At 42.8% G+C, this 22,364-nt stretch overlaps 1 protein-coding gene across 2 annotated transcripts in view; it reads left to right on the forward strand.

Annotated features, from left to right (window-relative positions):
* LSG1 (large 60S subunit nuclear export GTPase 1) overlaps positions 1–22,286 on the forward strand; it is a 30,165-nt gene extending 7,879 nt beyond the window's left edge. Inside the window, exons 6-14 of one of the 2 annotated variants that reach the window (XM_015132543.3) lie at positions 3,373–3,433; positions 4,685–4,861; positions 9,204–9,617; positions 11,126–11,227; positions 11,318–11,461; positions 13,849–13,972; positions 16,408–16,487; positions 18,725–18,898; positions 20,840–22,286. In XM_015132543.3, coding sequence (XP_014988029.2) covers positions 3,373–3,433; positions 4,685–4,861; positions 9,204–9,617; positions 11,126–11,227; positions 11,318–11,461; positions 13,849–13,972; positions 16,408–16,487; positions 18,725–18,898; positions 20,840–21,019 — 1,456 coding nt within the window. In that variant the 3' untranslated portion in view covers positions 21,020–22,286. The remainder of the gene's footprint in view (positions 1–3,372; positions 3,434–4,684; positions 4,862–9,203; positions 9,618–11,125; positions 11,228–11,317; positions 11,462–13,848; positions 13,973–16,407; positions 16,488–18,724; positions 18,899–20,839) is intronic. The other variant, XM_015132544.3, reaches the window with a different exon arrangement.
* Positions 22,287–22,364: the final 78 nt, after the last annotated feature.

Raw genomic sequence — 22,364 nt, forward strand, 5'->3', positions numbered from 1 at the left:
ACTTACATTTCTTATTAGGGTGATGACAATTAAAGTCACTTGAATGCCCCCATCCTCTGCCTCTGGGGGTGTAGAAAGGGCTCTTGGGCTGGGGTGTGGGGAGGTCACAGAAGCAAGGCAAATCTCTAAGGCGGAAGAAAGGAAAGGCTTTCTGCAGATGATGGGTCCATGCAGGCTGCTTTTACTCAGGCTTGAGGGGGGCTTCGGAAGACCCACAGCCATTCTCCTGGGGAACTGGGGAGCTGCTGTGAGCAGAGGAGCCTTCTCTTTGATGCCTCCTTGGTGGTTGAGGCTGTGTACTCCTGAGAATGCCCGTTTTCTCATTTCCAAAGAGAAACGGTAACAAGCGTGGAAGTACTACAGCCCGGACCTTGAGGGTAGCAGCCTCCATCTTCACACTTACAGTTTTTGTTTTGTTTTCAGATATTGTCCTACTTCCTATGTTATCTGTCTTTCTTCTTTGCTCCTTTTCTTTTTCTTCTGGTTTCTGACTTTTACAGAAGAGGCCTTCCTCAGGTGTCTAGTGATGTTTATCTGTCTTTAAGAACAAAGCATTACAAGGCTGGTTGACAGGCCTACCTGTTTAGTAGAATTTGCCAACTGGTGAGCTTCACCGTAAGGTGCCTGGGCAGGGGTCAGTTTTATTTTGTCGGAATACTCCAAGATGTTAAGATCTATAGGTCTTTTCCCCAGAGCCAGTCAGTTGTGTGTGTGTGTGGTTTGGTTTTGTTTTGTTTTGTTTTGTTTTTTGAGACGGAGTTTCGCTCTTGTTGCCCAGGCTGCAGTGCAGTGGCACGATCTCTGCTCACCACAACCTCCGCCTCCCGGGTTCAAGCGATTCTCCTGCCTCAGCCTCCCGAATAACTGGGATTACAGGCATGTGCCACCATGCCCAGCTAATTTTGTATTTTTAGTAGAGATGGGGTTTCTCCACGTTGGTCAGGCTGATCTCGAACTGACCTCAGGTGATCCACCCGCCTCAGCCTCCCAAAGTGCTGGGATTACAGGCGTGAGCCACTGTGCCCGGTTCCAGTCAGGTTTTAAAAAGAAGAATGATCTCCTGCCAGGAAGGGGCAGGAGGTGGTAAATACAATGGCGCTGGGCATCTTCACAGTTCAGTATCTTCATAGGCTTACGCTGAATTCCCCTTTTTGCACTTTGGCAACTCTTTCCCATTTTCCCTGTGCCTGAGGTCCCAGTCCTGGAACTTCTCAAGTTCATTTTCTCCATAATAAACGCTCGCCTTCTGCTATTAGGGTGGGGAATGGGGGCTGTGTGGTGGGTTGCAGTTGCTTCACTGAAGGGAACAGAGAAGCCAACCTCCGAGCGCACCGTTCAGACGGATTACAGGCGCGGGCCGCATTCTTGGCCTTGAGAGAGAGAGCTCATGCTTCTAATCCTGGGCTTTCTTGGAAGTCTGGGGCACAAACAGGTTTGCTTCTTGTTGGTTTGACATTTGGTTGCTGCTGTTCTTTCTCTTTATCCTAATGGGTTTCAGCCTTTGTTTTTGTAGGTTTTGAGAGGGAGCAGAGGTAACCTTCTGTGTTCAGTTTAACAGGAAGCCTCTCTTACACTGTTTCCGCCCCTGATAATTTCCCAAGTGAGCCTGTCCATGTTGAAACTTCTAGCTTCAGTTTGGATTACAGTATTATTTGCTGTCTTATTTTTGTTACGTGATTTTCTCCTTTTTTTAAAATAAGAGAACATGTTTTCTAACTCAAGGAATATAGGTATATGAAAGTGGATCTGAGTTACATAGAAATATTTACTTAAAAATGACTGCCGCTGCATCTTTGAATGGGAAATATTTATTGATGTCTTCTCCACAGCAGATGTCTCCTGTTTGGTAACAGGCTGGCTAAACCATCTGCCTCTTTACTTCTAATAGTAGTTATCAGAAAAGATTAGATGTATAGCATGTCATTGAAATGCAGGAAACTGCAGAGGCACTGAGGGCGGAACACTGTCTTCCAGTAAGATAAGGCACTTCCATTGTGCCGTGTAGACCCTTCCTGCTACATGGCTGGCGCTTTGCTCTGATCCTCACTCAGCACGTGAAGCAGCTGTCTTGAAATGTCTTTTCTTACTGGTGTTTCTAAACTGATTGTTCTTCCTACATGTTCGGTATGTAGACATAATGTTTGTAGACATTGTGGTTTTAGTTGATTAGGCTTTGTCCATTTTTTTGTAATCATTTTTTCATTTACTATTAAATATCCAGTTTGAAAGTGCATTATTACCTTAAAGAAGGAAATACTAGAACCAGCTTAACTAGAGAACTTAAAAAACAATTTGTCCAAAATTAGCAAGTCTGTGAGTTCCTTTGTGTCACAGGATTATGCTGACATTTTAACTATTCTAAAAGAAAATGCACTTTTAATTGTCAAAAGAATGTCCTAAATGGCAACCTTCATTCTTTGGAATTTAGCATATTTGCAAAGTTGCCTCAGAAAAGGCTGGTTAACAGAATAAGGGTTTTGGGGAGACTCTGCCGTGAGGTAGTCATGCATCTGTAGCTTATTTCCTTCCAGCAGCAGTCATGGTGGGCCTTTATAACATCTAGCTCAGAGGCTGAAGGGAGGGAAGAGCCTCCCAGAGAAGGAAATTTTTTTTTCTCCTTGCCGTGTAGACACCTGTAGTCCCCACTATATTTGTGAGGGATTTGAGGGGCTTGCACCAGCTGCAGTAAGTGTCTTATTGCTGTACCTTCTTATATGTGATAGAAGTTGGACTTGCCATTCCTGCTTCAGCTGGGCAACCTAAGTTAATACGTTCCTATTTTGTCTTTTTGCCATTTAAATACATTGTTGGAATTGGTGGATAATTGTTTGCCAAAAATATGCTTTCTTCCTTGTTATTCCTGGGTTGAAATAAGATACTAGCTTCAATAGTGGCAGCTGTCAGCAACTGATTTACCAGTTTTCGTTTGAGGCTTTAACATGAGTGCAGACTAGGGATTGAATATTTAGTAGACTTCACCTTGGAGTGAAGTGTTTGGGATACTCTTTTGTCTCACCAGGAGAGTGGAATAGAAGTACGGTGGATGTCTTAGCAATGAAACATCATCTGAACCCCCCTAGGCTGTATGGCAGCAATAGCAAGTTATGATTAAGAGCATCACCTCTGGTCCAGGCTGCCTGGGTTCCCATTCTGGCTGTGTTACTTATTAGCTGGTGGCCTTGGGCAAGTTACTTAACTGCCCTGAGCCTTAAGTCACTCGTGTATAAACCGGGAATAATTATACCTTAAAAATTAATTAAGATGTCCAGTGCTTAATATATTGCAGGTGTTTGCTACTCTGGCCATTAATGTGTGGTTAGGAAAATCCCTTTCAACTCACACTGATTGGTCTATCTCGTGTTTGTGTTTCAGTGATATTGTGGTCCAGATAGTAGATGCTCGAAACCCACTCCTGTTTAGATGTGAGGATTTGGTAAGTCAAGTTTGACAAAATTCAAACATCAGTCCTTTGAGTAGCTGTGAGAGGACCAAATCACTCAGCAGTGACTGCAGGCACACCTTCTGTCCGCTCTGGCTCTGTTAATGAGGCCTTCCCTCCTTCCAGGGTCAGAAGCTTGCATAATGCCACTGTTGAGACAGACGTTTTCTCAAACAATGATTTCCATCTGCAGGAAGGCAGTTAAATGAGCTTTCTAGCTTTTAGTTTAGAAGCCACTTAAGGCATTTGCTGGTTTCCCATTTTTCAGGAAACACCAGTGGAAATAGTATTTTATTTACTTTAGCATATTGCCAGTCACTTCACTTTATTTTATTTTATTTTTTTTTTTTTTGAGACGGAGTCTCACTCTGTCGCCCAGGCTGGAGTGCAGTGGCCGGATCTCAGCTCACTGCAAGCTCCGCCTCCTGGGTTCATGCCATTCTCCTGCCTCAGCCTCCCAAGTAGCTGGGACTACAGGCGCCCGCCGCCTCGCCCGGCTAGTTTTTTGTATTGTTTAGTAGAGACGGGGTTTCACCGGGTTAGCCAGGATGGTCTCGATCTCCTGACCTCGTGATCCGCCCGTCTCGGCCTCCCAAAGTGCTGGGATTACAGGCTTGAGCCACCGCGCCCGGCCGTCACTTCACTTTTTAATTCATCCTGTAAAGTTCTCTCTCCTCACACTTTAGTTATGACTCCCTGTGGTATTTTACAAGTGAACTAAGTTTATGAAACACCACAGGGGCTAATAACTAACGTGTGAGAATCCCATGAAATGATGTAATGTAGCTTTGGGTTAGTTAACAAAATATTTTATAATATGTGAGGTATTCATATTTCTTTTTGAGAACTGTAATACATATTATTTATTTATTTATTACTATCTTATATATCTAATTTTTTGTAGAGACAGGATCTTGCCATGTTGCCCAGGCTGGTCTCAAACTCCTGGGCTCAAGCAATCCTCCCTCCTCCGCCTCCCAAAGTGCTGGAATTACAGGCATGAGCCCCCATGCCTGGCCCAGATTATTTTTAAATCTGCTGGTGCATAACAAAAATATTAATGGTGGAACTTCTTTTCAAAGCTTACTGAAAGGATTAGTATAATGCGTCGTGATTAAGACTGTTTAAATTAGGAAATGATTTAAAACTGGGGGCAGTAAAAACTTGTGCTGGGATCTTCAATATGATTAGCCTCATTTTTTAGTTGTTTGAAGAGGCCTTTCTAAATCTCTTTGTCTTGCTTAGGAATGTTATGTGAAAGAAATCGATGCCAGTAAGGAGAACGTGATTCTGATCAACAAGGCAGACTTGCTGACTGCTGAGCAGCGGAGTGCCTGGGCCACGTACTTTGAAAAAGAAGATGTGAAGGTTATTTTCTGGTCAGCTTTGGCCGGAGCCATTCACCTGAATGGTGACTCTGAGGTAACCTGAGGGACTTTTACAGGTTGGGTTTCAAAGAGGAGGATTTTGATTTCTCATAATGTGCTTCATTTGTGTTTTGTTTACTCTTACTGGAAATTTGTGGGAATTAGGGTTTTTCCCCTGTGTGCTGGATTCGGATGACCTACAGAAAGTGAATCACAAAGTTCTTTTCTCTCTGGTTGTCGGACAGTCTGAATCGCCACAGACTGTCCGACAGTCTGCTGATGTTGCTGAATAGTCAACATCGCCAGTGTTGTTACACACTGGTATTAGCTGTATTATTTTTGTATAATTGTATAATTTTTTTTAAAGGTTGTAGACAGGAAGTTGTATAGGAAGTTCCACAATGATCCTGTAACTGCTTTTAAGAGAAGTCAGAACACAAGGGTATAACTGAAGGATATAGTCAGTTCTCAGGACTTGATTAGAATCTCTTTCGACTTTGTTCTGAAAACAGAGAAACTAACCCTAAATTAAGATATACCACATTATCTGTTAGCCCAAATTTTGCAAAAGTAGTTTGGGCTTTATTTTTACTTTTGAATAAAATAATACCTATAAGAGGGCCAGGCGCCATGGCTCACTCCTGTAATCCCAGCACTTTGGGAAGCCGAGGGGTGTGGATCACCTGAGGTTGGGAGTTTGAAACCAGCCTTACCAACATGGAGAAACCCCATCTCTACTAAAAATACATTAGCCGGGCGTGGTGGCGGGTGCCTGTAACCCCAGCTACTCGGGAGGCTGAGGCAGGAGAATTGCTTGAACCCGGGAGGCAGAGGTTGTAGTGAACCGAGATCGCGCCACTGCACTCCAGCCTGGGCAACAAGAGCGAAACTCTGTCTCAAAAAAAAAAAAAAAAATCATCATCATAATACCAACTGTGAAAAGAAATTAGTAATTAGGATCGTAGAGATGGAGAGACGTAAGAAGTACTGTGTTTTTCCCTGTGCTTTTCTCCTCTCTCTGTTTATCAGGCATCTATTGACTGGAGTGTGTGTTGAGCTGGGTTATGAATACAGCACCCTCCCCTCCGTGAGCTCGTTGTATAAATTGTCACCTCTAACTGTGTGGAGGAGTCTCTCCCTCCACCTCCATACCAAACAGTTGCATATTTCTCTTCGACTACTTTAAGCGACAGGATGCTCGAGACCAGGTAACTCATTTCTTTTTACCTCTAAATGTAGAAAGTTCTTCCATTCAGTGGAACAAAGTCAGCCACCTTACCCTTTGATCTGAGGACTCTTTGTCCCTTCGGTTCTCTCCTGCAGCTGTGCATTTTCAGCTCTCACAGACGCCAGCTCCGGGATGCCCATCCTGGGTGCCTGTCTTCTTGCGTCAGGACCGCAGGCAAAACTGGCCACACCTAATTGAATACATTATTCCAGGTGGTGTTTGCCTAGGGCGTATACAGAGCATTCATATTTCTTGTGATCAGGATATTCACATTAATTCAGTTTCTGTTAGTTCATCTCCTTTCAGAAGCTGTTTGCTCTTGGCTCATTGAACCTGTGAGTAACCGAATCCCTCAAATATCAAAAAAATAAAAAAAGACTTACTAAGCAAACCTCATCCCATCTTTACATGGAGAGAAAGATATTTGTTCTGTTTTACTTCAACTTAGGAGAGTACTGTTCCTTTTAAATATGTTAATGGCTTAGTACCAAGGTAGAGTTCATTTTAGAGTGTACAGTTAGCATTTCCTCGCCTTCTAGCTGTGAATTTTCATGTCATTGATAACATCATTGAACAGGCTAGGACAAGGGATACAGCTCTGTGACCTTTTGTGGACTTACTAGCAGCACTCTGTGCCAGGTGTTTTTATGTGAATATAGATGTATTCACAAGAATATACCGATAATAATTATTACTATAATTAATTAAAACTAACCCATAAAATTAATAAGTTAATAAAAACATATTCTTTACCAGACACCACTATTCTAAACACTTTATGTATTTTACTCATTTAATCTTCTTGGCAGTAAGTATAGATACTTACCATTGTTAGGGAGAAGAATAGTTTGCCCTGTTAAACCATTATTTCTGTTGTTTCCAATCTTTCCTGGAAGTCAATGTCGTGCTGAAGTTTTAAAATAGATAATTACCATTATATTGCTCTGCCCTGATGCAGTAACCCTACCAAAAATGGAAGAGATGAGTTTCTGCATCTGTGGCCTTCTTGATTTACTAACCAAGTGGTAGATAACAAAGGGAGATGAAATTTTTTACGTAATCAGTTTTCAGGGAACTCTTACTACCTCCTGTTGATGACTGTCTTATTTTTAGGGCTCACCAGGTCACTTGTGGAATTGTTTTAATGTCAGTTTCTGGCTTAACAGTGTGTAGTTTACGGAAGATATTCTTTCCTCCTTTTTAAGACTTAGGCGCCATTTACTTCTCCCAAGTTTTCTGGACTCTCTACTGTTGTCCATGATTTCTCAGGTTGTGAAGTCTTACTTGTAACTCGTTACTAATATCTGTAATTTGGGTATCAAATTACAGAAGTACTAGAAGTAGCTTGATATTCACTGTTTTCACTGTTTTCTTGCCTGAAAGTTTGGTTCATCTTCTACAGTTGTTCAGCTTCAGTTGTTTGAAAAATGTGAATGTTCTGAAAAAATGTGACATTTTTCAAAAGGCACAGCCGAGTTCTGAGTTGAGTATCTCTGGTTTCCTTTGGTCACCTTGGAATTGCACTGTGTTCCCCAAAAGATTGACTTTTTCCTTCTTTTAATTTTTCACCTAATTATGGCAAAGTCCTTTGATTGTCTTTAGTACTTTTCCTGAAGCCGAACTGCTCCCCGCTGCAGTTTTTCTACTGCACATTCATGTTCAGTTCACATTCTCATTTTCATGCTACTTTCATGTTTGAAAATGACCCAAAAGAGCCCCACAGTGAGGACGCTGACTTCTTTACATTCACTGCTCATTTACCGTAGAAATTGCTTCCGGTTCTCCATTTCTCTCATAAGCCCGGTTTCTTTTTGAGTTGCCAGGCTTGATAGTGAAATCATACCTGTTTTTCTTGACATTTTGTTTTCTTTCTGCTTTCTTGAGATTTAGGATACACGTTTGGCTGAGTTCATTGTGTCCCCTTCTGTGACTGTTAATTATTCTAACCAAATTACTTGGAAATGATACAAGATTTCCATTACTTTCAAGTCCCAACAGATTCACCCTTATTTCTGCTTTGTTGTCACGAGGGATACAGAAGAATTAACACACCCATGAGTAGTAAATTATTTTTACCTTTCGCTTTCCAAAGGGAATCTTTCATCACTAAATAATGTGGAGTTGAGTTTTGCTGCCGCATTTCACACACGGGGATCTGTGTGTGCTCCACGGTGCTTTGACTTCTAAAAGCAATTCTGAGAGAATAGCAGATTTTTTTAAACATGCCAACCACCGTCTTTAAAAATACAAATGTAAAATGAACTGCTTTTTGCAGAGAAGAGTATGTTAAATGTGTTATTGTTCCTGAGACATGCTTCGTTTTATCGTGCAGCCCATTGCAAAATAATGTACGGCCAAAGAGTTCAGTTTAACATAAGTTTTTCCCCTTGCTGTCTTTGAAGAGTTTTGTTGTTGTTGTTCTTGTTTTCTTTTGTTTTTGTAGAGACCCAGTCTTGCTGTGTTGCCCAGACTGGTTTTGAATTCCTGGCCTTGAGCGATCCTCCCACCTCAGCTACCCAAGTGCTGAGATTACAGGTGTGAGTCATCGCACCCGGCCTAAAGAATTATTTTAAATTACAAAAGTAATACATGTTCTTTATACAGAGTTCAAATAGTATAGAAACATATAAAGTAAAAAGGGAAGGGAAGGTCCAATTCTCCTCCCCTCCAAGAGGGCGCCACCGTCGGTGGTTGTCTGTCATGACACTGAAAGGCTTTCATTGTCTCCTCCCTATAGTCACCTTTCCATCTCCATCGAACTTTGCTTGTCCTCTGTTCATCTTTTTTTTTTTGAGACAGAGCCTTGTCTGTCGCCCAGGCTGGAGTGCAATGGCACCATCTCGGCTCATTGCAACCTCTGCCTCTCAGATTCAAGCAGTTGTCCTGCCTCAGCCTCCCGAGTAGCTGGGATTACAGGTGTGCACTACCACGCCTGGCTAATTTTTGCATTTTTAGTGGAGCCAGGGTTTTACCATGTTGGCCAGGCTGGTCTCAAACTCCTGACCTCAAATTATCTGTGCACCTCAGCCTCCCAAAGTGCTGGGATTATAGGTGTGAGCCACCACGCCCAGCCGTCCTCTGTCCATCTTACATAATCAACTCATTAAGTATTTTGACTAGAGTAGAAACTGCAGTTATGTATTTCTGAGCGTTTCTATTATTTTATCAGGAAGAGGCAAACAAAGATGATAGACAAAGCAACACAGCTGAGTTTGAACACTCCAGTTTTGACGAGGCTGAAATTTCTCACAGTGAGACCGAACATCTCCCAGCCAGGGATTCTCCTTCACTTAGTGAAAATCTCACAACTGATGAAGATGACAGTGAGTATGAGGACTGTCCAGAGGAGGAGGAAGATGACTGGCAGACATGCTCAGAAGAAGACGGTCCCGAGGAAGAGGACTGTGGCCAGGACTGGAAGGAAAGCTCTGCTGCAGATTCTGAGGCTCAGAGCAGGAAGACCCCACAGAAGAGGCAGATACACAATTTTAGCCATCTCGTATCCAAGCAGGAGTTACTAGAGCTCTTTAAGGAACTACATACGGGGAGAAAGGTGAAAGATGGGCAACTTACGATTGGACTGGTAAGATGACATATGTCATAACATTGTTGCCACATGATTGTCTTTAATGCCCATTTTTTCAGTAGCTACACGACCCCAGAGACTAACCAGGCTTCCGGCATCATCGGGACCATTGCCCTCTTGTTGCCCACTGGCATCACGGGATTAGGCAGTAGGATAGACAGCCCAACTCAAAGGAATCGACTTCCTCAAGGCTTATATTGTAACATACCTATTCACATTAAATGTATTCTCCGGTCTCCTTTCAGTTCGGCTTTTTCTGCCGTGTGAAGTACTGAGAGAGCAGAATGAGAGGGATGTTAAGATTGTCTTCAGACTTCAGCCAGTGTTCTTTGGGCACCCTGTGATCCTTGCCAGCTTACGCTGTACATGTTCAGATGCTTAATACGGAGAACCCCAGCAATCCCAGCATCTTGGGGCTGGAGAAAATATGACAAATGCATTGGTTGCATAAACACCGCATAGTAGATAGGGGAAAGTAGATCACATCCCCAGCTTTATATACCCTAATTCCAGAAGTGGCTGGCTGCGGAAGTGCGCAAACCCCGAGGGGCTACAGCCCCATCCTTAGCTAAGGAGATGTGAGATGTTACAGAAGGTATTTATTATACAGATCTATCCAAAATATAACAGTGAGGGAAAGGAGATCATGGCACGTTTAACATCTTCTAGCTTTTCAGTTACATGCTCAGTATAGCTAATCTTAATTAGTTTTGAGCCCCCTTCTCTCCTGCCCCAACCCCCTGCCCCAGAATGCCTGTTTAAAATGACTGAAGTAGATTAGCATCTTATTTTAGTGTAGTTAAAAGAGCTGTCTGTGGAATCAGACAGACCTAGGTGTAATTCCCAATTCAGCACTAGAACTAACTTGTTAGGAACATGGGGAAAGTTGCTTATGATGCCTCTGAGCTTTAAAGCTTCATTCTTTATATTGTTGCTAAAAATTTGTATCAGAAAGTTCAGTTCTCTACATGTTTTCTCACCTTTATGGAAAAACTGAGCATCCTCCCTCATTTTCTGAATTTCTTACTCTAGAAATTCTGCAAACACTTACTGATCACCTGCCACATGCCAGACATTGTGCTTGGCTTTAACTTAAAATGACTGAAAATTAAAGATAATTGTGTGTTGTGATTATTCAAATGTCCATCCGATCAGCCTCACCCAGTGTGGAAGATGCAATGGAAACCACTGTCTGTAGATGGGGCAGTGAGGGAAGGCTGGGGACAAGGGGATGAAATTTTCTGTAGCATCTGCTGTTAACAGCAAAACCTATAAAATTAAAATGTACATAGCCTGACCATTTGTCACTGGAGACATGTCTGAATAAATATACCCACACCACAGGAGAAAAAAGATGTCTCAGCAAATACAGAGAGCATGGATTTCAAATAATTTTCAAAGTAACCAGACGCGTAATGCTAGTCTTGCCATCATCTATGTCATATCTTTGAGTCTTTTGATAGATGTACTGTTTTACTATTTGGTAACTTCTGAGTCTTTTCTAGGTGGGCTACCCTAATGTTGGTAAGAGTTCAACAATCAATACTATCATGGGCAACAAGAAAGTATCTGTGTCTGCCACACCTGGTCACACGAAGCACTTTCAGGTATTTTTGTGGTTTCTTGCCACTCGCGTGCAGCTGTTTCTTCCTTTCATCTGTTGTATACCCAGCTCAAAACTCTTGCTTGTCTTCCAGACTCTCTACGTGGAGCCTGGTCTCTGCCTGTGTGACTGTCCTGGCTTGGTGATGCCGTCTTTCGTGTCTACCAAGGCCGAAATGACTTGCAGCGGAATCCTCCCTATTGATCAGATGAGAGATCATGTTCCACCTGTATCGTTAATATCCTTTCTGCTTTGGAAACACTCTAGTTATTACGTGCATATTAGGGCTTCAGGTTTATTGTAGGCATTTGAGGGATTCCGATTTGATGAAGAATTTAAAATACTAGTGATCTGCACAAGTTTAGACTGTGAGATAGCATGAGAACTTCCAAATCGGAACCTCATTTCCTGATTTCCGCAGTGTAGCCTTGAAGAAATGGGAGAATCCAGGTTTCAGATACTCGGTTCCAAGTTGCAAACCTATTTAACAATGCCATGTAACCTTTTGAGTGACCTTGGAAAACTTGCGTAACCTTCCCAAATACTTCCCTTTTCTCTAAGTGGGGGAAAAGCATCTATCTCATGGTTGATTATATTTAATCAGTATAGCTAACATATATTGAATACTTGCTATGTGCTTTTCTAAACCCTAATCAAATATCTTTTAATCCTCAAAAAGCAACCCTTAAGGCAGATACTGCTGTTATTCCCGTTTCCTCAAACTTGAGGAGACTGAGGCACAGAGAAGTTAAATAATTTATCTAAGCTCTTACAGCTAGTAAGCAGTAAATTAGGAACTCTGCTACTTGTCAGCAGCATAATGAATTAACTTACAGAAAGCATCTAGGACAGCACCCGGCATGAAAAAAGGACTCAAAGATGGATTTGTTAAGAACTATGCAGGGGCTAGGTGTGGTGGTTCATGCCTGTAACCCCAACACTTTGGGAGGTTGTGGTGGGCGGATCACTTGAGGCCAGGTATTTGAGACCAGCCTGGCCAACATGGCAAAACCCTGTCTCTACTAAAAATACAAAAACTAGCTGTGCGTGGTGGTGCACACCTATAGTCCCAGCTACTCGGGAGGCCGAAGCATGAGAATCTCGTGAACCTGGGAGGCAGAGGTTGCAGTGAGCCGAGATGGTGCCACTGCCCTCCAGCTTGGGTGCCAAAGCGAGACTCCTGAAGAAAAAAGAAAACGAAAGGGAAAAACTGCGCAAGGTCTGAGATTTTACTGTACTTACAAGCTAACAAGTTAGTCTGTTACTGTTTTGTAGATACTAGCAGAAAACAGGAGACATCATGAAATTGGCACACTAATCCGCTGGCTTGTAAGTAGGGTAAAATTTCCTTCATAACTACACTTAAGGCCACAGCTTATTCATAGATACATATATATGAAAAAGTATATAGCTTTTTTTATTTTTGAGATGGAGTCTCACTCTGTCACCCAGGCTAGAGTGTAGTGGTGCAATCTCGGCTCTCTGCAACCTCCACTTCCTGGGTTCAAGCAATTCTCCTGCCTCAGCCTCCCGAGTAGCTGGGATTACAGGTGTGCACCACCATGCCCAGTTAATTTTGTTGTTGTTGTTCAGCAGAGATGGGGTTTCACCATGTTGACTAGGCTGCTCTCAAACTCTTGACCTCAAATAATCTGCCTGCGTTGACCTCCCAAAGTGCTGGGATTACAGGCGTGAGCCCGGCCTTTTAAGTTTCTCAGTAAATTAATAGTGAGACATGAATTATTTATTGCCGGTAGCCTTAGGTTAGGTACTATGGAGGATAGGGCATAAATAGAGACGGCTACTGCCCTATACGAAGCATCAATCTGTTGGGGACACGTGAGGTATGTACGTGAATAACTGTAGTACAAGTAGAATATTGTTAGTGGCTTAAGGAAAATTCAGACAAACTATGAGAGATGAGACAAAGGAGGAAAAGTAATCCTGCATAATTGTAGACATTAGAAACAGACTCCCCTTGCTTTATCTCTACATTAGAATCACAAATGCATAATCTACTTTTCAGGGTAAAAATGTGTCATCTTTATTTTTTTTTTATTTATTTTTTTTTTTTGAGACGGAGTCTCGCTCTGTCGCCCAGGCTGGAGTGCAGTGGCGCGATCTCAGCTCACTGCAAGCTCCGCCTCCCGGGTTCACGCCATTCTCCTGCCTCAGCCTCCCGAGTAGCTGGGACTACAGGCGCCCACCACCGCGCCCGGCTAATTTTTTGTATTTTTAGTAGAGACGGGGTTTCACCGTGTTAGCCAGGATGGTCTCGATCTCCTGACCTCGTGATCCGCCCGCCTCCGCCTCCCAAAGTGCTGGGATTACAGGCGTGAGCCACCGCGCCCGGCTAAATGTGTCATCTTTAAAGTCAGTTTCAGAGATATTTTAAATTATTATTTTAAAAGAATTCATATGGAAGAGTCATGGGAGCTTAAGGCCTTGTTTAAAAGGAAAAAAAACTGAGTCTTTTAAAATTAATCGATAACTATACTCTTCCTTTGGAGAGGAGAAAGAGTGTTCGTCAGACAAGTGATGAAGTGCCATGCTCTTAGAGGCACGTTCCGTATGCCTTGGGGAGGAGGGAGGCAGTTCAAGAGAGTGGATTCCCTGACAAGCTACGTTTGCCAGAATATTCCAAGACATGTTTTAGAAGCTACCTATGGCATTAATATCATAAAGCCTAGAGAAGATGAAGATCCCCACCGACCTCCAACATCAGAAGAGCTGTTAACAGCTTATGGATGTAAGTTGGGATTCATTAGAAAACGTGAACAAAAATAACAGTATAGCTAATGAATAGAAATAAGAATAGTAATAGTACTAGAAATGTTATTCTGCAAAGATATAAATTTATCATATTTCTTTAGCATTTTTCAAGTCATCTTCCAGGGTTAATGTCTCTGCGGGCCTTGCCTACAAAGTAACCTACAGTGCAAAAAGCTTTCAGGACATTTGCTGCTTTGATGGTACCCATGTGCAGGCACAGGGGTTCTCATCGGAGGCTGTGTTGGCTGTTTCTGGAGTCTTCTCCCAAACAAGAAGAAAGGGGATGTGTGGAAGAAAATGAATATGTGCACCACAGCGAGGCAGGAGAGTTGGGAGGGGAGCACCAGAAGGGAGACCCCTCAGAGACGGGGACAGAGTGGAGCTTGGTTAGGACAGGGGCACAAAGCACCCTCCTTCCTCTCCCATCAGTCCCTGTAAACTTACTTGACATGAAAATGAGACCACAGCTCTCCCACCTCCGTGTTTTTTCCCAATTCCACATGAGGACCTATGATTTCTTGCCTTCAATGTAAACTTTAAAGGTGGCCTGGAGAACCTTGTGTCTACCTAAAAAAAAAAAAAAAAAAAAAAGAATAGCAGCATGAGAAGCATTTCTGTGCGTGTGTGGCTTGCCTTGAAAGGGATTGCCACTGGCTGGGAAGGAGTTCAGCTTATTCAAGTATTTACTGGCAGAGAAAGGTGGAAGGTGATTTGATAGGAATCACACTTAAATCAAACCTTGAACTTAGAGACTCTAAAGAGGATAAATACTAAACACTTGTGTAAGACTATTCTAATGACTGAGTCATAGAACAAGAAAAGACCTGAAAGATTACCTCACCTCCTAGCCCCTGCTTTTAAGAAGTAGAATCTGAACCCAGAGCCCAAGCTGACCCAAGGTGAGGTGGCTGGTCAGTGGAATAGCCTGGGTGAGATCTCCCTCGAGGATGTTAGCCTGGAAAATGCAGAAAGGTGGACTTCCACCAAACTTTCAGTTTGATTGTACTTCCGATAAAACTGAAAATAATCTGAGTCTTTTAAGATGTTTCATCTAATGCTGCCTGATAAAATCAGAGTAAAGAAAAAGCCAGTCTGTAAAAACAAATGACCACACGTACAATTGCTAAGTTCACTATCTGCAAGTCCATATAAAAGAAAATCTCGACAGTAAATGTTCAAAGATATTGCCAGATTACTCTCATTTTACTTTGTATTTCTTTAAATACTAGTGAAGTTGAGCATCTTTCCAAATGTTTTGTGACTATATTTCTTCTGAGAATCACATTTTCCTATACATGGTTCTGTCTTAATGATTTGTAGAAGTTCTTTGTTATATGTGCTACACATTTTTTTCCAACATTAATTATGGTTTCTTTGGCCCCCAAAGAAGTTGACAATTTTAACAGACTATATTTTTCCTTTTTGGTTTGACTGGATTTGGTGTTTTACTTGGGAAGGTCTTCTCCATCCCAAAAAGATAAAACTATCTTCCTGAAATATTTACTTTTTTAACATTTAGATTTTTAATCTGCCTACATTTATTTTTGTATATTGTGTGAATTCGGATTGTAACTGTTTTCTTCTAAACTGGAAAAGCCAGTCGACAGCTAGTATGTGAGGGGGCTGAGTTTGGAACACAGCCTATCTGCTGAAGCCATGTTCTTAACACTGTGTTTTGCTGCCTTCTGACTGAGTTAGTATTAAAGGGATCTTACTGGGGAAAAAATGTGGGTACATCATTCAATAAGAAAACTACTTCTGTTGCTTTCTGTTTTGCAAGTAGTATTGACAGTGTAGCATTCTCCTACAGGTAGCCTCCATGAATAAATGTTTAAAATAAAGAGGCCGGGCGTGGTGGCTTAACGCCTGTAATCCCAGCACTTTGGGAGGCCGAGGCGGGCAGATCACCCGAGGTCAGGAAATCAAGACTAGCCTGACCAACATGGTGAAACCCCGTCTCTACTAAAAATACAAAAATTAGCTGGGCATGGTGGTGTGCGCCTGTAATCCCAGCTCCTCAGGAGTCTGAGGCACCAGAATCGCTTGAACCCGGGAGGTGGAGGTTGCAGTGAGCCAAGATTGTGACACTGCACTCCAGCCTGGGCAACAGAACGAGACTCCGTCTCAACAAAAAAATAAAGAGGTAGAAGAAATAACTGGAGTAGAGAGAAATCAAATTTGTCTTTCATAGCATGGTGGTAGGTGATTGTTAAGATATCAGATATAAGTAAATATTCTCCTGGATGATCTAGTGTTTTTAATGCTAAACAATATATATTCTACAATGATACCTAATTTTTTTAAAGCTAGGAGTAAGAATGCATAGTTAGTAATAGAAGCTACATCACCTCAGTTGTCTTTGTTGTGATATTCTGTCATCTAAGATTTTGCAAAATTATTTTCTCTTCACAGATATGCGGGGATTCATGACAGCGCATGGCCAGCCAGACCAGCCTCGATCTGCGCGCTACATCCTGAAGGACTATGTCAATGTAAGTGCACCCCGCCTCTCATGCTCTCCGATACGCACGTCTTTTCCCCAGTCTGTGTTCTTAGAGAATGGCAACTTGTTCGATCATAAAGGAAATACACTGAAACTGGAGTTGTGATCTTGATGTAGGGTAGTTAACATTATATGGATTATAGAGATTACAAAAGATGGAGCTCTCTGAACTCCTATTATGAGTGAAAATCACCAACTTATGCATCTGGTTTTTTCGTCTCCTACAGCCCTTTGCTTGTTATGATTGCAACTATTGTCACAGTCTTCTTCGTAGTATAGCTGTTTCTATGCCTATCTCTGTATTTGTGTAGTAACGATAATAACAGCTAACATTTTTTCAAAGCTAACCCTGCTAGAAATAGTTCTGTTTTACATGCGTCTTCTCAGTAAAAATACGTAACAAGTCTGAGATTATTATGTCTCCTTTTCAAATGAGAACATGCTATTTGGGGGTTTCCCTATAGTAAAATGGAGATGAACAGGGCCTATCTCATGAGATTATTATGGGAAATAAATGAAAACTCTGTGTGTGTGTGTGTGTGTGTGTGTGTGTGTGTAGCACTAAGCTCAATGCCTGGCACATAATGAGCCCCCGATAATTGTTGTCAAGTTTCTTTCCACAAATAAGCATTACAGGGCCCTGTTAATAACCAGTTGTGAGGGTTTGGCTTTATTTCCTCCCCTTCTCAAGACCACATCAGTGGAGCTCTTGGAGCATAGTGGCAACCATATGGGCTTTGCCTTCAGTTCAGGAGGAAAGCAGTTCGTACTATTGGTATGGATAAGTCATGTATTGATTTACCACTTACTATGGAGGATGTAAAGATAAGGTAAAAATTGTCACAGGCTTCAGATCATTTATGATGGAAAGAGGCAGACTTGCCCCCAGTGAGCAACCCCACCTACAGGAGTCGAGGAACTCTCCTGACTGTAACAATCTACCCGGCATTACCGCGAACTCTCCTGACTCTAACAGTGTACCTGGCATTATCACAAACTCTCCTGACTCTAACAGTCTACCCGGCATTACCGCGAACTCTCCTGACTCTAACAGTCTACACGGCTAACAGTCTACCCGGCATTACCGCGAACTCTCCTGACTCTAACAGTCTACCCGGTATTACCGCGAACTCTCCTGACTCTAACAGTCTACACGGCATTACCGCGAACTCTCCTGACTCTAACAGTCTACACGGCTAACAGTCTACCCGGCATTACCGCGAACTCTCCTGACTCTAACAGTCTACACGGCATTACCGCGAACTCTCCTGACTCTAACAGTCTACACGGCTAACAGTCTACCCGGCATTACCGCAAACTCTCCTGACTGTAACAATCTACCCGGCATTACCGCAAACTCTCCTGACTCTAACAGTGTACCTGGCATTATCACAAACTCTCCTGACTCTAACAGTCTACCCGGCATTACCGCGAACTCTCCTGACTCTAACAGTCTACCCGGTATTACCGCGAACTCTCCTGACTCTAACAGTCTACACGGCATTACCGCGAACTCTCCTGACTCTAACAGTCTACACGGCTAACAGTCTACCCGGCATTACCGCGAACTCTCCTGACTCTAACAGTCTACCCGGTATTACCGCGAACTCTCCTGACTCTAACAGTCTACCCGGCATTACCGCGAACTCTCCTGACTCTAACAGTCTACCCGGCATTACCGCGAACTCTCCTGACTCTAACAGTCTACCCGGTATTACCGCGAACTCTCCTGACTCTAACAGTCTACACGGCATTACCGCGAACTCTCCTGACTCTAACAGTCTACACGGCATTACCGCGAACTCTCCTGACTGTAACAGTCTACCCGGCATTACCGCGAACTCTCCTGACTATAACAGTCTACCCCAACATTACCGTGAGTCGTAACTGCCCAGTTGTGTCTTGAGTTTTGTTTTGGAGAATATTCACCGTAAGTATAACCATGTCAGTATGCTGAAGAATACTTAAGTGGGAACGCAAACGAGAAAAGAAGAAAGAAATTTCATCCTAGTCTGGGGCACCATGGGAAGAGTTAGGTCTTTAGAACACTTTGACCATTGATGTGTTGGAAAAAGGACTCTTCAGCTGCAGTAGACCAAAGCTCAACTCAGCTAACGTAACCAGAAGGCGGAGAGCTCCATCGGAGTGTGACTGGGTGGGGATGTCTCCTCTGAGGCCACAGATGGCTCTTAGGATGCACTGTCGTCATTCATGCTGTCTTTGCAGGGTAAGCTGCTGTACTGCCATCCTCCTCCTGGAAGAGATCCTGTAACTTTTCAGCATCAACACCAGCGACTCCCAGAGAACAAAACGAATGGTGATGAAATAAAAATGCAGCCAGGCAGAAATAAAAAAGTAAAGCAGATTGAAAATATCGTTGACAAAACTTTTTTCCATCAAGTAAGTTTTAAAACTTTTCTTAAACTTCTGATCCAACACTCTTTATAACAGCTTTATTGAGTATCACATGCCATAAACACATTTTAATAACCCCAAAAAGGGTTTAATAACCCCCAAAAGAAACCTTATTTATTAGCAGTTACTCCCTGTTCCCCTTTTCCCCCCAGCCCCTGCCAACCAATAATCAATCTTTATGTATAGATTCACCCGTTCTAGACGTTTCATGTGACTGGAATCATACGGTGTGCTCTTTGTGACAGGCTTCTTCCACTTAGCATGGTGTCTTAGAGATCCATCCATGTTGTGCATGCGTCAGTGTTCCATTCCTTTTTATTACCGAATGGCGTTGTAGTGTATAGCTGCGCCACGTTGTGTCTGTTTATCATCTGATGGACATTTGGGTTGTTTCCACTTTTTGGCTACGGTGGATAATGGTGTAATGAACACTTGTGCACAAGTTTTTGTGGAGACGTGGATTTCATTTCTCCTGAGTATATACCTAGGCGTGGGCTTGCTGGGTCAGACTGTAACTGCGTGTTTAACATTGGAGGTATTGCCAGACTCTCCGAAAGTGGCTGTGCTGTTTTACGTTACACCCGTGATGTGTGAGGTTTCTCATTTTCTCCTCATCCTTGTCAACGTCTATTATTGCCGGTCTTTTTCTATTGTAGCCATCCTAATACCTGGGAAGCGTATTGCATTGTAGTTTTGATTTGGTATTTCCCTAATGACTGGTGGTGCTGAGCATCTTTTTCTGTGCTCATTGGCACATGTATATTTTCTGTAGAGAAATGTCTGTTATGAAGTTGTAAGAGTTCTTTATATATTCTGGATACCAGTCCCTTATCAGATTGATTTACAAATATTTGCACCCATTTAGTCAGTTGTCTTTTCTCTGAGCCAACACACTTGGTGATAGAAAGTGCTAAAGAAACAGATTTCAAGAATGTCTTCTGCACTTTAAAATATTGATAACTTTAGTTGCTTATGTCACAGCTACAATTTGTAGGCAGTATTTTAAAGGTCAAATCTACATGCAAAAGAGGTAAATCATATAGTTGTACCCAATGTAGTTTAAAAGTTTTTAAGTGACTACTATAGCGAAAACAGGACAGGGGTTAGGAGGGGGTGATCAGCTGTACCCAGAGAATGTTTTTGTATTCATCCCATGCTTTATCTGCTGCCTCACACGATGAGCCTGTGATGCAGGCCAAGCAAATATTGTTCCCTGAGGACACTGGCGCTGGAGAGACTGAGTTACCCAAGGGCACTTGCTTTAAATTGCAAAGCTGGGGCAAAACTTAGATGTTTGTAGCTCCTAGTTTGAATTATTTCCTAGTTGGTATGTACCAGTATTTGGAAGAAAATTTACCAATATGCAAAAAGATGACAAGTTTCTTCTTGGGCCTACAGCTGTCATACAGAACATTTAATTTGAAATTTTAAATGTTTATAGGTTTCTAAAGGCTGTGTACAAGAAGGCTGAAAACTTGTCATAATTTCAATATAATTCATATGTCTCAACCGTAGCCTCTAGAGTAATATTTTACTATTATAAGTAACTTGCAAATCATAGTGTACTAATTTTTTTTTACTAAGTAAACTTAAAACTTGTTTAGAGTCCATTTCTAATGTGGTTGAAGCAGGTTTAGTTTTTATATTAAGACAAATTTCCAGAAAACAGCTGGTATTGAGTCTAGTTGTAGATGGCATTTGAAAGTATGAGACTAAACAAAGTTGATGAGGGAATAAGGAGGGAGAAGAGATGAAATGAAGACAGAATGCTGGTGGGAGAAAGAGGACCAGTGAAAGGGAGGGGGGGAGGAATTTACTGAGTGACTGACTCCTTTTTATCTTGAAGTGATCCACTGACAGTACTGTGCATATCCCTTAAAGGACAGCCTGCTGACATCTCAGATAATGTTTTCTCTTATTTCCTAGGAGAATGTGAGGGCTTTGACCAAAGGAGTCCAGGCTGTGATGGGTTACAAGCCCGGGAGTGGTGTAGTGACTGCAGCCACTGTGAGCTCTGAGAATGGGGCGGGGAAGCCCTGGAAAAAACATGGCAACAGAAATAAAAAAGAAAAAAGTCGCAGACTCTACAAGCACCTGGATCTGTGAGGTTGGGCTGCATTGTGGAGATGGAAAAGGGCAGAAGCTGCCTGTTGCCTGTGGAACTGTCGCAAGACACTGGCACTGTGGAACGGGCCCTGCTCTTGCGGGCACAGCTGCACCCAGCAGTCTCCGTGTCAAGACCAAGGGCCTCCTGGAAACACCAGCTCTGACGACAAGGAATCATCTGGGAGCCCTAGAAACCTCCTCCTGGCCAGGCGCAGTGGCTCATGCACCAACACGGTGAAACCCCATCTGTACTACAAATACAAAACAATTAGCCGGGCGTGGTGGCAGGCACCTGTAATCCCATCTACTCGGGAGGCTGAGGCAGGAGAATCGCTTGAACCTGGGAGGCAGAGTTTGCAGTGAACGGAGATCGCGCCACTGCACTCCAGCCTGGGTGACAGAGTGAGACTATATCACAAGAAAAAGAATTGTAAGGGATGGTTCATGAGACACATTTGGGACAAAGGTGAAACAGAAACTCCCCATTGTGAGTGTCCTAGTTGGGTTCCTCCAACTCTAAACAAGGGACTTGGGTTCGGTTAGTGCGCAGCGGGGGCTCACTTCCACTGAGGAACATGTAGAATGTACTCACCGGGTGACAGGGAAGCTGCGGTATTTACTACCTAGCCCCCATCTTCTCTGGCTATTCCACTTATTTAAAAAGTCCAGAATAAGCAAATCTCCATATAGAGAAAGTAGACTTGTGGTTGCTTAGGGATGGGAGGAATGGGAAGATTGAGGCCTTCCTTTTGCAGTGATAAAAATGTCCTAAAATTGATTGTAGCAGTGGTCACACAACTCTGTGAATATGCTTAAGACCATTGAATTACACACTTTACATTGGTGAATTGTATGGAATGTAAATAACATAGTTACAAAATATAATCAAAAGCACGAAAGCACTCTTGATAGGGTTTGGATCTGTGTCTTCCCCAAGTCTCATGTGGAAATGTAAGCCCCCCTGGTGGGAGGTGGGGCCTGGTGGGAGGTGATTGGATTTTGGGGCAGAGTCCTCACAAATGGTTTAGCACCACCCCCTCGGTGCTGTTCTCCGTGATACTGAGTCTTCGTCACATCTGATTGCTTTGAAGTGTGTGGCACCTCCCCTCTGTCTCCCTCCTGCTCTGGCCATATAAGATGTGCCTGCTTCTCCTTCGCCTTCTAACATGATTGTGAGTTTCCTGAGGTCTCCCTAGAAGTAAAAGCTGCTGTGCTTCCTATACAATCTATAGGACAGCGAGCCAATTAAACATCTTTTCTTTAGAAATTACCGTCTCTGGTATTTCTGTTTTTCTTTTTTTCTGAGACGGAGTCTCACTCTGTCGCCCAGGCTGGAGTGCAGTTG

Source organism: Macaca mulatta, chromosome 2 (assembly GCF_049350105.2).
Source record: "Macaca mulatta isolate MMU2019108-1 chromosome 2, T2T-MMU8v2.0, whole genome shotgun sequence".
NCBI classification, from domain to species: domain Eukaryota; kingdom Metazoa; phylum Chordata; class Mammalia; order Primates; family Cercopithecidae; genus Macaca; species Macaca mulatta.